The sequence below is a fragment of the Lotus japonicus genome, chromosome 1, assembly GCF_012489685.1.
Source record: "Lotus japonicus ecotype B-129 chromosome 1, LjGifu_v1.2".
NCBI lineage: Eukaryota > Viridiplantae > Streptophyta > Magnoliopsida > Fabales > Fabaceae > Lotus > Lotus japonicus.
The window spans coordinates 94,421,403-94,438,460 of record NC_080041.1 but is presented as its reverse complement, the minus strand read 5'-3'; the positions used below and the strand labels follow the sequence as shown (position 1 = coordinate 94,438,460).

The following is a 17,058-nucleotide window of genomic DNA, read 5'->3' as shown; positions in this document are numbered from 1 at the left end:
ACACCACCTTAGCCATCCACGTGTCCGCAATCCAACGCTTCAGAAAAAAACGCGGCCCACACACACACCTGAAATGTCCAAATCACCCCTCACCACCATTACATACCTTCTTCTTCTACCTCTCTCAGTTTCATCATCAACCATCTTCCTCCATTGATTCCTCTACGCTCATCATGGCTCTTGCTTCTTCCGTGTTTTCTCCTCTCTCAACCTCAACCATTATTGGCGATGGTCTGAGAAAACCAGCTTCTTCTGCTTCTTCTCCTTCTTGTTCTCTGAGCTTTGATAAGAAATGGGGTAGCAGAAACGTTGCCGTTTCAGCATTGACTGCGCCTCTCACTGGTGTGATATTTGAACCGTTTGAGGAGGTGAAGAAGGAAGCGCTTGCTGTTCCAGTAGTGCCTCAGGTTTCATTGGCTCGTCAGAACTACGCTGATGAATGTGAATCTGTAATTAATGAACAGATCAAGTGAGCGTTTTTATAATTTCCCTTTTTTTTATTCAAATTAGGATTACTTTTTCCTTTTGCATCCATCTTTCATTTATCAAGCTTAATCGATTATTCTAAAAGTTTAAGTTGTAGGGTGAAAGACTCTGAATGGAAATGGAAGAGCTGACTAAAACTCGTTTGAGCTTGAAGCGTAAATAATGCATAGATAGCCCACCTATCATGGGCTTAGAATCAACTTTTTTTTTGTTAGAAGAATTGAGAGTGACAAGTATCGAAGTCTGGACCATTTAGTCGTAAAGACTCTGATTACCATGTTATGAATCAATTATCTCAAAAACTTAGAGGAGACGGTTTGATAGTTATATTTCTAACACATCTCATATTCTAAGTGTTCCTTTTGCTTTTCAATTGTGTCATACAGTGTGGAATACAACGTTTCCTATGTGTACCACTCCTTGTTTGCTTACTTTGACAGAGATAATGTGGCTCTCAGGGGATTTGCCAAGTAACAAACATAAAACCTTATATGCCTCATTCCTTCTTGTTGTTTCTTCTATTTCTCAAAACTGATTTTCAGTTTCTTGTGGTGTTCTTGTTGTTGAAAACAGATTCTTCAAGGAATCTAGTGAAGAAGAAAGAGAGCATGCTGAAAAGCTTATGAAATATCAGGTTAAGTGAACTTTGCACTTCTTTGTTTTACTCCTGATCAAACAAACTAAAAGTGACATATTGGGCTTTAATTAACTTGTTTAGAACATTCGTGGTGGAAGAGTTGTACTTCACCCCATCAAGAATGTCCCCTCCGAATTTGAGCATGTGGAGAAGGGGGATGCATTGCATGGTGAGCTTGCTGATTTTTCCACTGCTGTCTCAGACTTATCTGTTTCTCAATGCCTTGATCTTTCTTGTCTGCAGCTTGATACAGAACTATTTATAGGAGAATCTGGTATAAGGGAACTATATTCCTAATTTGATAATATAATCCTAATTACTGTTGGAGTTCAGAGAAGAATAACAGAACGAGAGAGAAAGAGAGAGTGCTGGAAGATTAGAGATAACAAATGAAAACTGATTATTGATTTATTAGTTACACAACACTGCAATATGCAGCTATATACAACCCATAACTTGGGCTCACACTCCACTGGGCTTTTACATTTAACCAGGCCCACTAACTAACTACTACTGCTAACTTGGATTATTACTTAACATCCCCTCCTAATCCAAGAAGCTTACAACAAAACATGTAACAAAGCTAAACTATCACAACAATGCTAAACCAGATATTGCAGAAAAACCTAATGAAAGGGAAAAAACTACAAAACAGTTCAACAATTAGTTCAGCTGCACAATTCAGAAATTCTTGACATTCAATTGTTTTCTCATATACTTGAACTTGTCAATCTTCAAGGCCTTTGTCAAAACATCAGCTATCTGCAAATTTGTACCACAATGCTGCAATTTAATCCGACCTTTGCAGACTTGATCTCTCCGAAAATGGTATTTGGTCTCTATATGTTTGGACCTACCATGACTAACTGGATTCTTCGCAAGATCTATTGCTGACTTGTTGTCAATCTTCAGAAGGAAAGCTTCATTAGTCTTCAGTCCTAATTCTTCAATCAAAGACAGCAACCACAGACCTTGACATGCAGCACTACATGCTGCTATATATTCCGCTTCACAAGTTGATAAAGCAACTACAGCTTGTTTCTTTGATGACCATGAGACTGGTGCTTTCCCAAAGTAAAACACATATCCCATTGTGCTACGCCTATCCACTTGATCACCACACCAATCAGAGTCAGTGTAAGCTACAAGATGTAGATTACCATCCCCTTCCTGATCTGGCAAGTGTCTAGGAAAGAAGACTCCGTGATTAAGTGTTCCCTTTAGGTATCTGAGAATTTTCTTGGCTGCAGCAAGATGTGACTTCCTAGGACAGCTCATAAACCTACTGACCAAGCCAACACCATAAGAAATCTCTGGTCTAGTGTGACACAAAAACCTTAGACAACCAACCAATTGTCTAAACTGTGTGCTATCAACTTCTGCCTCAGTTTCACAAAGTCCCAACTTCAAATTACCCTCAACTGGAGTTTCTGAAGCATTACAGTTCAACAAATTGAATCTCTTCAAAACCTCTGAAGCATACTTCCTCTGATGCATAAGAATTCCCTTACTGGTTTGAACAAATTCAATTCCCAGGAAATAAGACAGTTTGCCCAAATCTGTCATTTCAAATTCACCTTTCAAGCTCTTTTTCACAGCTTCAATTTCTTGAGAGCTACTGCCAGTGATGAGTAAGTCATCCACATAGAGACACAAAAAAATCAAGCTACCAGAAGGAAAAGATTTGACATAGACTCCATGCTCAACTGTACATTTATGAAATCCAGTGTGAGACAAGAACTGATCAATCCTTCTATTCCAAGCTCGAGGAGCTTGTTTTAAGCCATAGAGTGCCTTCTTAAGTTTGAGAACTTTATGCTCACTCCCTTTCACTTCAAATCCAGGAGGTTGGGTGATATAAACTTCTTCTTCCAAAGGGCCATTAAGGAAGGCAGACTTGACATCAAGCTGCCATAGACTCCAACCTTTCCAACTAGCCAAAGCAACAAGCAACCTGACTGTTTCCATTCTAGCAACAGGAGCAAAGACTTCAGAATAGTCTAGACCTGCCTTCTGCATAAAACCCCTTGCAACCAATCTGGCTTTATGTTTAGAAATTGAGCCATCCGGATTAAGCTTGATTTTAAACACCCATTTCACTGAAATAGGAGTTTTCTTGACTGGTAAATTGACCAGTTCCCATGTTTGATTCTTCTCAATTGAGTTGATTTCTTCCTTCATGGCTATCCTCCAAGTCTCATTCTTTATGGCCTCTTCAAAACTCACTGGATCTGAATCAGCTAGCAGAGCCATATGAAAAATGTTTCCTTCTTTATCAAACTCATGTTCTGCAAGCATTTGATAGTCACTGAACCGTGCAGGTAGAGTTCTAACTCTAAATGGTCTGGAATTCTGAACTAGCTGTGGATCATGAGGTTCTAACTGCTGTAAACCTTGATCATCATCCATATCAGAATCTGCAGCATCTGAATGACCCAATTCCAGTTGCAATTTCTGCATCTGTCCAGCAGAAACTTCAATCTCTTTGCCCTTCCAGACATTGTTTTCCTCAAACAAAACATCTCTGCTAAATTCAACTATTCCTGTTCTTGGGTTGTACAATTTATAAGCTCCAGTTGAGTTATATCCAATGAACACCATAGATTCACTCTTATCATCCAATTTCTTTCTTTTCTGATCAGGTATATGTTTGTGGCATAGACATCCAAAAACTCTGAGATGCTTAACTGAGGGCTTCTTTCCAGTCCACACAGCTTCAGGAACTTGTGAACCAAGAAACTTGGTTGGGCACAAATTTAAAACATACACAGCTGTCATAACAGCTTCACCCCAGAAGCTATGTGGTAAATTTTTACCCTTAAGCACGCTCCTTACCATATTCAGAACAGTTCTATTCCTTCTCTCAGCAACACCATTGTGTTGTGGTGTGTATGGTGCTGTAATTTCATGTACAATCCCATTCTCTTTGCAGAAATCTTCCATCTCATTTGAGCAAAATTCCCCACCACCATCAGTTCTAAACACTTTAATACTTCTCCCAGCTTGTTTCTCAGCCATGATTTTAAACAATTTAAAAGTTGAGAACACTTCACTCTTAGCTTTCAGCAGATAAACCCACATTTTCCTACTGAACTCATCAATAAAAGACACAAAATATCTACTTCCACCCTTTGATGTAGTTTCAAAAGGGCCACACACATCAGAGTATATCACATCAAGCACAGCTTTAGATCTAGCAGGTGTATAAGAACTGAATGATGTCCTAGATTGTTTGCTAACTAAGCAATGTTCACATACCTTTGAAGGAAGCTTAATCTGAGACAAACCACGAACCATGTCCTTGGATTGGAGAGAGCTCAGATCTCTGAAATTCAGGTGACCAAATCTGAGGTGCCAAAGCCAGGATTCATCTTCCAACTCAGCAGACAAACACTGTGAGTCAATGGCATTAACTCTCACTTGAAAAGTCTTGTTCTTCGAAAGAGGAACCTTCAGAATCAATCTCTGACAGGGATCAAACACCTCAAGATACCTCTTAGCCATATTCATAGAGAAATCTTTATCAAGCAACTGTCCCAAACTAATGAGATTGCTCTTCAGTCCAGGAACATAGAAGACCTCTGTGATTTCAGCATCTTTACCAACATCTCTTTTCACCAGAATATCACCAACACCTTCTACTGATAGAATTCTGTCATCCGCAAATTTCACTGTACTCTTCTTGCTTTCATCAAAATTGACTAACCATTCTCTGTGCCCAGTCATATGATTCGAACATCCAGAATCAAGATACCAAATTCCAAGATTCAGATCACCCTCTTTGGTTACCATCATGAGAGAGATTGGCTCTTCATCCTTGTCATCACCATCCTTAGCAAGATTGGTTTTACCCTCTCTGGTTACCATCATGAGAGAAATTGGCTCTTCATCAGTGGCATCACCATCCTTAGCAAGATTGGCTTCACCATTGGACTTCCCTCGAGAGTCACCACCACCACTTGGAGCCTTACACTCAGAAGAAAAATGACCAAATTTATTGCAATTATAACATCTAACCTTCTTTCTATCAAACTTCTTCTTGCCAGTGCCCTTGTAGAATGAACCACCCTTCTTTGATGATGATTCAGGTTGATCTAGATCATCTTGATTCTGACTCTGGCTTTGATTCTGACTTGATTTTCCAGAAGGCTTCTGATCTTTGTACTTTCCTTTACCATGATACCCCCCTTTCCCAGATTTCTTGGAGGTGTATGCTTGCAATGCTTGATCCTGAGATCTTTCATTGGTCCTTTCCAGAATTCTTTGCTCGTGGGCTTCCAGAGAACCTTGCAAATCTTCAACCTTTAGTGTTGAAATGTCCTTTGCTTCCTCAATCACTGCTACCACATAATCGAATTTGGGATTTAGGGTTCTAAGAACCTTTTCACAAATATCCCTATCTGTAAAGCTCTCTCCACATGATTTCATCAAATTGGTGAGGGCAATCATTCGATCAAAGTAGACAGAAATCTTCTCAGTCGATTCCATGTGCATCAACTCAAATTGACGCTTCAAGGTTTGCAACCGAACCTTCTTCAACTGATCTGCACCCTCATGACACTTTTCCAGAATTTGCCAGGCCTCCTTCGAAGTTGCAGCTCCTGCAATCTTCTCAAAATGCGCATTGTCGACGCATTGTTGAATGAAGAACATCGCCTTGGAATCTTTTATCTTCAATTCCTTGTGTGCAGTTCTCTGCGCTGGTGTGGCATCTTCTGCGAGAGGGGTGAGACCTTCTTGAACAATCTCCATCACATCTTGATAGGAGAAAACGGTCTTCATCTGAACTTTCCATCGCGGCCAGTTCTTGCCGTCAAGCACCGGAAGATTCGCCGGTGCGTTGCCAGTGAGGTTCATCCTTGGATCGGAACCAAAAGCTCTGGATACCAGTTGTTGGAGTTCAGAGAAGAATAACAGAACGAGAGAGAAAGAGAGAGTGCTGGAAGATTAGAGATAACAAATGAAAACTGATTATTGATTTATTAGTTACACAACACTGCAATATGCAGCTATATACAACCCATAACTTGGGCTCACACTCCACTGGGCTTTTACATTTAACCAGGCCCACTAACTAACTACTACTGCTAACTTGGATTATTACTTAACAATTACACCAATATGGAATCCTAATCTGAGTAGAGATGCGGTTTCTCTTATACCTAGAATCTCCTATATTGTTAAGCTGTGCATTGTGGTTTGTCATATTCCTTTTCTCAAACCATTATCTGTGTTGTGTTGTGCTGACTTTTTATTTTCTTGATTTCCGCAATTGTTTGGTTTAGCTATGGAATTAGCTTTGTCATTGGAGAAATTAACAAATGAGAAACTTCTGAATGTGCATAGTGTAATGTCTCTTTACCTCTTCAGTCTTCAGCTTTTGGTTACATTTTTTTAGGAAGTTAGGAGGGTGAATAGTCACTTTGGTCCCTAAAGTTACACCAGTCGGGCAAATTCGTCCCTATTCTTCCTAAATGGCTCCCGTCGTCCCTGAAGTTTGAAAACGTCGGTCACGTTGGTCCTTACCTGAGCTCCCGTTAATAAACGTTAACAGAGATGATGAGTTGGCACGTTAAGTGCTCTGATGGCCATTCCACGTGGATCTGACCGTTGGGGGGAACATTGAAACATCAATTTAGTCCCTTTCTTCCTTATAAAAGAAAAACAAGAATTAGAACCCTAGAACAGACCCAAAATCCCCAAATTCGAAAACCTTCAATCCCACCTCTTTGGTTCTTCCAATCCTCAAATTTCTTCTCTCATTCAACTCGCAATTTGCAAACAATGTCTCAAAAGTCCAAATGTACTGTAGAAACGAAGGGGAGCACGAAGGGGAGCAAGGATTCAAATGGTACCTCGCACTCCATTGTTGATGGAGTCCTCTACTGTAAATGCGGTGAAAGGGCTGCGTTGAGGGTTTCTAGAACTGATGCGAACCCAAAAAGACCTTTTTATGCTTGTTATCTACCTAGGGTAACTACTTCACTACCACGAATTCGTAATCATGAGCTCTGTCTGTTGTGAATGTAATATTTGTTGACTTGTTCATTTGCAGTACCATGAATTCAATTGCAATTTCTTTCGGTGGGTTGATGAAGTGGAAGAGGAAATAGCACAAGATGGAAGGGTCAATGTACTTGGCAACAAAAAGGAAGATGAACTACAGGTGCATGAGGATTCTGGTATGAGGCAAGAGTTAGTGCAGGTCAGGGAAGTTATGTTGAAGACAAGTGAAGAGGTGATTGAAGAATTGAGGCTGGTGAGGGAAGTTATGTTGAAGACAAATGAAATTCTGAGTGAACATGTCAAGCTTCAGAAATATTATGGCATAGGAATGGCTTTGGTTGTCATACTTCTGTTGATTGTGTTGATCATTGTTGTCATTGTGAAGTAGGACATATAGTATGAGTGAGGAGGGGGAGGGTATGTTTCATGTTTTATGTTTGGTGTAGTGTACTGAAGAATGTAATCTTATGAAGATTTCATGAATGAAATTTCCATGCTTTTCATTAGATTTCATACCATTGTGACAACCTTGTTTAGTTACAGGACTAATAAAAATAACCATGCTTTTCATAGATAATAAAGATAAGTGATCACAATAGCACAATAAGGCATTAAAAGAGCCTAAAAGTGGTCCATACATAAAGTGGTCCATACATAAAGTGCATAATGTGTCCATAAAGTGAGCACAATAGCATAATGTATCCATAATAATTTCAAAAGTGCATAACAAAACCACAATCTGGCATCAAAGGAGCACATATTTGATCCATACACAAGTCATTAATTAAAATACCCTAATATAGCATAAAAAAGCACAAAAGTGCACAAGTGGTCCATAATATATTTGGCCTAATATTCCTTCCAAAAAATTACAGTCCCATCAACATTATTCTTAGGTTAGTTTAGGGACACCAAAATGTAGACAGCAACCTCATGGATTCTGTGGAGGCCTTGGCTGGATTGAAGGTGTTGGCATGAATACCATAGGTCCTCCAGGAAGTTCATGTGTAGCAGGACCTGGTGGTGGGGATCTTCTCCCTTGGGATTGTGGGGGATGTGTAGTGGTGGCAGGTTCAACCCTTTGACGGGGAGGCCTGAAAACTTTTCCTCTCACAGGGGGGGCTCTATAAGCAGCAGTAGCATGTGGAGCCCCTCTTTGATTCATTATAGCAGTAGCAACAGAAGGTGTGAGGCTGTAGACAACCCTTGGTTGCAGAGGTGGAGCTTGTGTTGAAGAAGAAGCAGCAGCAGCAGGGGCTAGTGGTGGAGGTTGCCTTGGAGCAGCAGCAGCCCTTGGTTGCAGTGGTGGAGGTTGCCTTGGAGCAGCAACAACAGCAATTGGAGCTCTATAAGCAACCCTTGGTTGTAGTGGTGGAGGTTGCCTTGGAGCAGCAGCAGCAGCAGCAGCAATTGGAGCTCTATAAGCAACCCTTGGTTGCAGTGGTGGAGGGCCCTGCAATTAAGTCTATTAGGTCCAATAGAGAGTGTATTAACAAATGACAATTTATGATTGTGTGATAGAATTACTTGTGGAGTTGTGATTGTGGGGTATGAAGCAGCAGCAGCAGGAGCTAGTGGAGTTTGGCTTCCAGTAGGGCCCTGCAATTAGGTCTATTAGGTCCAATAGAGTTGGAATTAACAAATGAAAATGCACATATGAGATTGGGTGATAAAATTACCTGTGTAGGTTGGGATTGTGGGATATCTTCTGTTGGTGCAGTTTGAGAGACATTAATCTCAACTTGTTCAGCATTTTCAGTTTCATCCTCTGGTGGTGGTGGTACCCAATTCTTGGGTCTTATTCGACATCCTTGTTGGTGACAACTTCTTGTGTTGTGACCCTCAAATCCACACCTTGAGCAAGTCATCACAGGATATGATCTCCTCACCCTTCCAGCAAGTTGTGACTCAGTGGCATCTCTCCTAGCCCTTCCAGCAACTTGTTCCTCAGTGCCATCTCTCCTCCGGTTCTTTTTAGGTCTCCCTGCTTTCTTCTTCATGTTTGGTGGAATAGGCTTCTCATAAGGAGTTGGCTCCCAATACTGTTGGCTTCTTGTGGGCTGAATAGCAAACTCATATGTGCTCCTATATGCACCCATTGTCAACCATGCATGAACATAATTCTCAGGCCTTTCGTGCTTCCATCCAATTGCAGCACATGCATGGAAGCAAGGCATGCCATTCAGCTGCCACCACCTGCATGTGCAAGTTCCAGCTGCTAAATCAACAGCCACTCTTTGGCTCCAACAGGTCACCTCAAACCTGGACTCTTGACCTGACCATGTAGCAGTCCATTTTTGGGCTGCCTTTTTCTCTTTCTCCAATCTACTTTTCTGCACTGGTGGTAGAAAGCCCTGATAGCCCATCAACTTCATCTTGTTATTTGCTATGGTTCTCATCACATAGCATCTGATCTCCTCTAGCATAGTAATTATTGGCTTCCCCCTATATTTCAGGATCTTTGCATTGAAAGATTCACAAGCATTGTTGCAAATGTTGTCAGTCTTAGCAGTTTCACTGAAATGAGATTTTGTCCAAGCTGTCTTTGGCCATTTATTCAAATATGCCCATGCTTGAGCATTCTTTGCTCTCAGCCTATTCATCTTTGTGTTGAACTCCACCACAGTTGTTGTCCTTGCACATTCCCAAACAGCTCCTTTCAACTCCTTATCCTTCCATTGTTTGGCAAAATTCCTCCACAAATGCATCACACAGTACCTGTGTGACACCCCTGGCATAACAACTTGTAATGCAGGAATAAGACCCTACACGAAAACATTTAAGGTCAAGTCAGTCCTCAATGTTTCTTACAACAGGCAATTCAGTCCATCAACTCTAAACAATGCATTGCATTATCAAATACCATTACACAACTAAATAAAACTAAACAATGCAAACAAGTAAACACATTACCTTCTGCATGTCTGATATGAAAGTCCAGTTATGCTCATTGTGGTCTCCCAAGTCCTTCTGGAGCAGCTCAAGAAACCAAAGCCAATTGTCTTTATTCTCCACATCAACAACAGCATAAGCAATGACATATAGGTGGTTGTTAGCATCTTGGCCCACAGCACTCAAAAGCTGACCTCCATAGTATCCTTTCAGAAAGCATCCATCAAGACCAATCAAAGGTCTACAACCAGCTTTGAATCCCTTTTTGCAACCATCAAAGCATACATAAATCCTGTGAAACTGTGGTGCTGAATCTGTGATTGGGGTTGTGTTCATTGTAACTGTGGAACCTGGGTTGCACTTAATAAGTTCAGCACAATAGTCCCACAGCAATGCATATTGCTCTGCTTCATTCCCTTCCACCAGTTTCCTTGCTTTTTTCATTGATCTAAAGATCTTTGAATCATCCAATTGTACTCCAAACTGCATTTTTATGTAGTCAAAAGCCTCAGAATGTGTCAAGTTTGGTTGAATCCTCAGTTTTGCTTCAAGCTTCTTTGATGCCCATTTTGTGTTAGCTTGACAATTCCTGAATGACCTGCCACAACTATGTTCTTCATGGAAGGTCTTAATTTGGTAACTCCTCAGTGCTTTGCTCCATCCACAGAATATTTTCCAAGGGCACTTTGGTGCTCTGCATTTGCCCACCACTCTGATTTTGTCATTCTTCTCCCACCTGATAGGCCTACCCTTCTCAATAGTGTAGTCCTTCACAGCATTTTTAAAAGTCTCCAGGTTAGAAAACTCCATGCCCAGTTCTAAGTGAACATTCCCAAAAGTAGAAGCTTCATTAAACTGGGGGAAAGGTCCTCTCTTCCTAGAATTTTCTTCACCATCAGAGCTTACAGGGCTATTTAAGTCCTCACTATGATAATTTGCACTCCCTTCACTTACAGACCACTCCTGCAACTCAACTTGGCTAGGTTCATACTCATAATCAGATCCATCTGACTCATTTCCACTGTCTCCATCCAAGTTAACCTCAGTCATCTTTCTCTTGCCCTTCCTATTCTTCTCCATTCTCACTCTCTTGCCTTTCCTCACCTCATCATCAGTTTGTTCACTATCACCATCAGTACCATCAGTATTGTGTTCCACTTCTGGTTCTTCAACTTCTGGAAATTCAAATTCTGGTTCTTCAACTTCTGGAAATTCAACTTCTGGTTCTTCAACTTCTGGTTCTTCAACTTCTGGGATTTCTGCTTCTGGAATTTCAGCTTCTGGGATTTCACTTTCTTGAATTGGTGGTATGGTAAGTGGTTCTTCAACTGGATGGTCATAGTAAATATCAATCTCATTATTGCTTAGGCTGGAAGCTAAGCACATATCCACTATATCTGCATCTCGCAATACTTGCCTCATTTCAAATGTTCCTCCACTGAGTGGTTTCTTCCACCAAATCTCCTCAAACTTCTCATAACCATGTTCTTTTGCAAAATTGACTATGCCAAATATGTTCAGCGTATCACCCACAATCTGGTCCCAAACACACATCTCTCCACCATAATAACGAAATGATGCTCTATCATCGCTTACTGTAAGCTTCCCCCCATGATGCAAAATCAGAGTGAGGTTTCTGTCCATCTACATGCAACACAAACAAAGAGGTTCAATCAATGACAGTGTCACAAAAATAGAAACCCTCATCAGCGATTACAATGTCACCATTTGCAACATACACAAACAATCTTTAATCAGTTAAACGATAAACATGTAAATTTAGAAACCTAAACCCTCATCAGCGATTACAATCCCCCGATTGTATTAACCCACAATGACAAACCTTGAAACATTTAAACGATGAACATGTAATTTATAGAGCAAAATCACGGTTATCTTAAGCTTATAAGCATGTTGGAGATCAATTTCAGGGTTTTTCATGAACAAAAATAGGGAAAGATTGTACCTTTGCCTCGGTGAGACTGAAACCCCAAAAAGAGCAGCGTCTCTTGTATCCTTCTTCTACGCCGGTGACCGAGCACCTTCAACGCTCCTTTGTCCTCTGCCTTCGCCTCTCTTCAACCTTCAACGCACTTCAACGCTCTTCAACTCTCCTCTGCCTTCGTCTCTTCTTGCTTGTCAGAGGGTTGAAGATGAAAGGTTTGGGTTTAGGAGGCTTACGTTAACTGGATATGAAGAAGGTGGCAAGGACTATTTTGCCAACTTAAGGTCCAACCACAATGTGACACCTACCAGGGACTAATTTGCCATTATGTTTATTTTGGAGGGAAACACCTCAGATCCACGTGGAATGGCCATCAGAGCACTTAACGTGCCAACTCATCATCTCTGTTAACGTTTATTAACGGGAGCTCAGGTAAGGACCAACGTGACCGACGTTTTCAAACTTCAGGGACGACGGGAGCCATTTAGGAAGAATAGGGACGAATTTGCCCGACTGGTGTAACTTTAGGGACCAAAGTGACTAATCAATTGAAGGTTTGTGAATAATAGGTGGCAGACCGCAACAATGACGCTGAAATGGCACACTTCATCGAAAGCGAATTTTTGAGTGAACAGGTGTGACACATCTAAATCATTGAGTCATTGGGGATTCATAGAAACTTCTGAAATTTAGAATAGTAAATATGACAGGGAAAAATTGCTTCAATAATGTGACATTAGACTGTGTTATTATTTTAGAAAAGTTGGTTTTATTAGAAGCTAAATGTCAATTTGACTATGTTACTACTGGCAAAAATAGCTGACAAACAAAACTTAGATAAAGAGAAGCATATTTGTATGTTGACTGCATGTCTTTGGTTTCATTCTAATGTGTTAGTAAAAAATTTCTTCTTTTCTTTGCATAGGTTGAATCAATTAAGAAGATAGCAGAGTATGTGGCTCAATTGAGAAGGGTTGGAAAGGGTCATGGTATGTATATACCTATCATAATTTTTCATATTGGTACTTTCCTCTTAAGAGTAAGAAAGGAAAGTGAGAGAAATGAAAGAAATCAAGAATAAGAAAGGATAACCCTTGGGTTTTTACTAAATGATAAATTTTTTCTTGCAGGTGTTTGGCACTTTGATCAAAGACTGCTGCATGAGGAAGATGCTGCTTGATCTTGAATACCCTTCTTTTTAGTCTTTCTTTACATTTGGTAAATGAAGTTCTGGGTAGTTTTCTGTTGTAGAATAGTATTCCAGTGTTTTCCCTATGTGCTGAGCCTGAGATTACGGAACTAAGCCTAATGTAATTGTTTTTGTTTTTTTGTTGGTACTTCATTGATTTTCTCTCATCATAATCAATTCTGAAACCCAGAAAGGCAGAAACTACTAATAGAAGTTTCTCCTCAGAATTGATTCTGGCTTTAGAATCCATTCTTGAAGGATTTCCAATATTTTAAAACTTATGGAAACAATCTAGACCCAAAATATAGACAATATCAGAAACTGGCTTCTACATGGAATTCAAATTTGAACTCTAATCATTCACTTCACTTACCAAACTTAATGACCTGATAGATATCGGGCCAGAAGTAATGGAATTGATATGAACTGTATATAGACATCAAGCAAATTCTGATTTCCCTTCTCTCTATACTTCTATCAATCCATGAAGAAAACTTAGAACCAGTTAGCTTAGGAGCAAGAAAAAACTCAAGTTGGCGTGAAACAGATCACCCAGTGATAAGCTATTGGCCTTTTTCCTCTTGAAGCCATGTGTAGAAGAAGATTCAATCATTTTCCACATGACTTGGATATCTGCATATTCTCCACAAGACTCTATATCTACTAACTTAAAATGCAAGGTGCAATTTCACTGTTCATAGTGCACCATTTTTTTTTTGTTGCAGATGCTTGATTGTTGGGCCTATTTCTTATTTGGTTCAATGATAGGTTACTGTGTAGGGTTAGGAATGTTCATGCCCTCCTTGCCTCTTCACGTGTGAAGGAGCCGTCAGTCACAGATGTAGGAGTAGGAGCTTCCCCATCTCTATTTGATATCCTAGCGAATGCATGTGCCCCATCTGCTAGAGCCAGCTTTGCTTCGCCCTTCCCTTATCTCATGGCTGGATTTTCGCTAGCAGCTGGAAGCTATACCCCTCGAAAGTTCACCTATCTCCCTGCACGATTCAAGCCTCCATCGTTGATCTATCATCTATGACTTCGCTGCATCTACGATTCGTCCTTCACCTAGCCTTTTGCGTGAGATGTACGCATATCTTCCCCATTTTCTGTGGTAAAGCTCCATCCTAACCATCAATCTGGTTTGGGTTCTCTAGGAACTATACCCTAAAGAAACCTACATAATCTGCTTTACAGGCTGTTTGAGCTACTACTAGATTAAAAAATCTAGCTACTCAAGGTGCTTTCCAGTTGTTTGATTCGAAAGCTTCAAGATCTTGCTGGATTCTCTATGATTTATTTGCTTTCCTTGGTATCTTCATCCTTAGGCAGGTATGTGCTTATAAATTGCCCCTTTCATTGTGTGGTTTCTCATTTCTCCCCGGGTTCTTCATCCAGTTCCCTCTCCCATTCTTCTTTTCTCTCTTTCAAGGAGACAAAAAATACTGTATTACCTTAATTGCTATTTGTATTATGGTTTGTTTATGCAGCAGTATTAAGTGATAGATTCAAATGTTTGGGAAGAGAAAAAAATTGCATTGGGTATAACTCTTCGTTTTTTCCCATATATGTGATCATAATTATTCTCTTTTATTTGTTTTATCTTTGTTAATCAGTTGCAGAATTGAGACTAAAATGAAAGTTGAGGCTAATTGAGACTTTTTAGCAAGGGACTAATTCCTTGCCACTGTTAGCTATGGCCTATGTGTGTTGATGTTGATGTTGATGTACGAATGTAAACTTTTTTTTTTGTATTTTTCAATTAGGACATGTCCATTTTGGTTTTGCTCCTAAACTCTTACAATTAGTTCAAGCCAGATTGCATATCCTTGAAAGAAACACCAATTGTGGCCATGCTTGGTTTACATGGGTTCATCATCTTATTTATGCTTATGGTGACCAATTCAATTGTCTTGCTTTTTTCTATTTAGTGATTAAGATTTTGTGGTTTATTTTTTACAGGTTACCAAATAAATAAGAGCTCTCTAAAACTCCAAACTTTAAACTTCAATAAGCAAGTTGAAGACCTGACATTAAGGTTGCTTATTGAAAACAAGGTAAATTAGTATGGTTTAGGCTCATTGTTTTGTTTTTTTAATTTGGTTTTTACTATTTTTTATGGTTATGTTATAATTTTTTTTGTTCACGTAGTCCAATGGGGAATTTGGGTATCTTGCTTACACTCTTGATTGAAGGAGGCATCTTTGGAGTTAATATATTGATTATCAAGGGGCTTTCATGTTGGATTTATTCTCTATGGGTTGTGAAAGTCCAAAGCAAGCAGAGACCAAAATGTTGTAAAAGCCTGAGCACATGAATAGGCGATGAAGAAGAACTCTGCTGATATTGAAATGACTTTGGGGAAAGGAATTTTCTGATAGAAAGCATGTTTAGACTTGAAGTCCAGGTATATTTTGTTCTTTTTGGATTTTATGTTTACATTTTACATATTATTCAATGAATTGATAGAGAGTCATAGCTGGTCAAGATGAATTTCATCCCAAAATTTTCTTTTGAGACATTTTTATTTGATTAATTTTTCAGATTAGAACATAAGAAATTGATTTGATAGCCAATAGGTGCATTGGTGCTCATGATAGTGGGAGAGAATTTGTGACCAACTTGGTTGGAAGTGCAATTCCTGGTTCTAAAAGCTTAGCTGATGTTGTTAATTAGTTTATTTTTATCAAGTGGCTAGACTACCTTTGTATCTGATATAATTCTTTGTTTATGCATGGGTTATCAAAAGCTAGCTGCCTTGTGAGGTTTTTGTAAACTTTCTGATTTTCTAATTTTTGGGTTAGCCCTCTCTCTCCCTCTCTCATGATAGAATTTCATGGACATCCATTTGCTTGGTTTGGTCGTATGTGCTCCTTTGTTTTATCCACCACATGAAGCATATCAAATTGCTTCCTAAATTATTCTTTCTAGCTTTAAGAAAAAACAAATACTGTTGTCATTTGTATTGTTTGCCAAATTTTGGGATTTATCAATCACTAAATTTCTATTTGATGCACTGTGGAATTAGTTTTTTGAAATTGACTTGGATCAATTGGATTTGGAATTTGATGTCATTGTATTACAGTGCAAGCTAGGATCTAATACTTTAAGTTTGCTGACAAAGGTTGAGCCTTTAAACCATATAACAAATCCCCTTAGAGACCATTTTTTCCTTTAGCCTTATAACCCAAGGATTGAAAATAATGGTTTGGGTGAATAGCCAATAATGTCTAAGTCACACTTCATTAGCTAGATAAATAACAGAGTAATTTTAGGTTTCTATGTTTTGTTACCTATATAAAATTTTGAAAGTAGTCCTACTTATGTAATCTGTTTTTACTCTAATCTGTTTACCACTTTTATTGTGGTTGTTGCTTCAAAAGCATTCATGTAGTTGGAGAGACTTAAAAAGTATATGTTCATCATCTATGCAGGTTTGATGGGGTTGTTGTGTGCTTGTACTGATCACTGACTCTCATGTTTTATGAATTCAACTAACAAAAGATGGCTTCACTTAGCCTCTTCTACTGAATGTCCTTTATTAAGGGAGCAACACGAATCTGAGCTGCATTTGTTTAGAGACCGGCAAGTGATCCAGCCTGTTTGAGAGATGAGGCTCAACAATGGATTTTGGATTAGGCTCCTAATGTTACTATGGCTGAACTTTATTTATATTTGGAGTAGTAGTTGTTAAATCAATTAGTCAAATGTAAGTTATTGGAGTAATTTTAAATTGGACATTTTCTTGGGATCTCATAGCTGTTACTCTTTGGGATGGTGCTTAAGTTGTTACTCTTTGACATGGTTAAGCTCCTGTGTTATCCATGTCAATCGCATTAGTTATGTTTATTATATAATGTGCATTATTAACATAAAATTATTTTGTAAAGCAATCAAAATGAGAGA

At 39.3% G+C, this 17,058-nt stretch overlaps 1 protein-coding gene across 1 annotated transcript; it reads left to right on the top strand.

Annotated features, from left to right (window-relative positions):
* Positions 1-173: 173 nt before the first annotated feature.
* Positions 174-17,029, top strand: LOC130727981 (ferritin-1, chloroplastic-like). The gene is made up of 12 exons (XM_057579296.1): positions 174-469; positions 873-956; positions 1,060-1,120; positions 1,205-1,292; positions 6,409-6,470; positions 12,536-12,601; positions 12,892-12,955; positions 13,097-14,266; positions 14,350-14,484; positions 15,115-15,209; positions 15,304-15,559; positions 16,587-17,029. Exons 1-8 carry the CDS (start codon positions 174-176, stop codon positions 13,144-13,146), a joined length of 771 nt encoding a protein of 256 aa, XP_057435279.1. The 3' UTR covers positions 13,147-14,266; positions 14,350-14,484; positions 15,115-15,209; positions 15,304-15,559; positions 16,587-17,029.
* Positions 17,030-17,058: the final 29 nt, after the last annotated feature.

Excerpts from the sequence above, each read along its gene's own strand:
- LOC130727981 (XM_057579296.1), top strand. The coding sequence starts at position 174 with ATGGCTCTTGCTTCTTCCGTGTTTTCTCCTCTCTCAACCTCAACCATT. Across the intron at positions 1,293-6,408 it reads GAAGGGGGATGCATTGCATG|CTATGGAATTAGCTTTGTCA; the intron begins GTGAGCTTGCTG and ends TGTTTGGTTTAG. Across the intron at positions 12,602-12,891 it reads GCGAATTTTTGAGTGAACAG|GTTGAATCAATTAAGAAGAT; the intron begins GTGTGACACATC and ends TTCTTTGCATAG.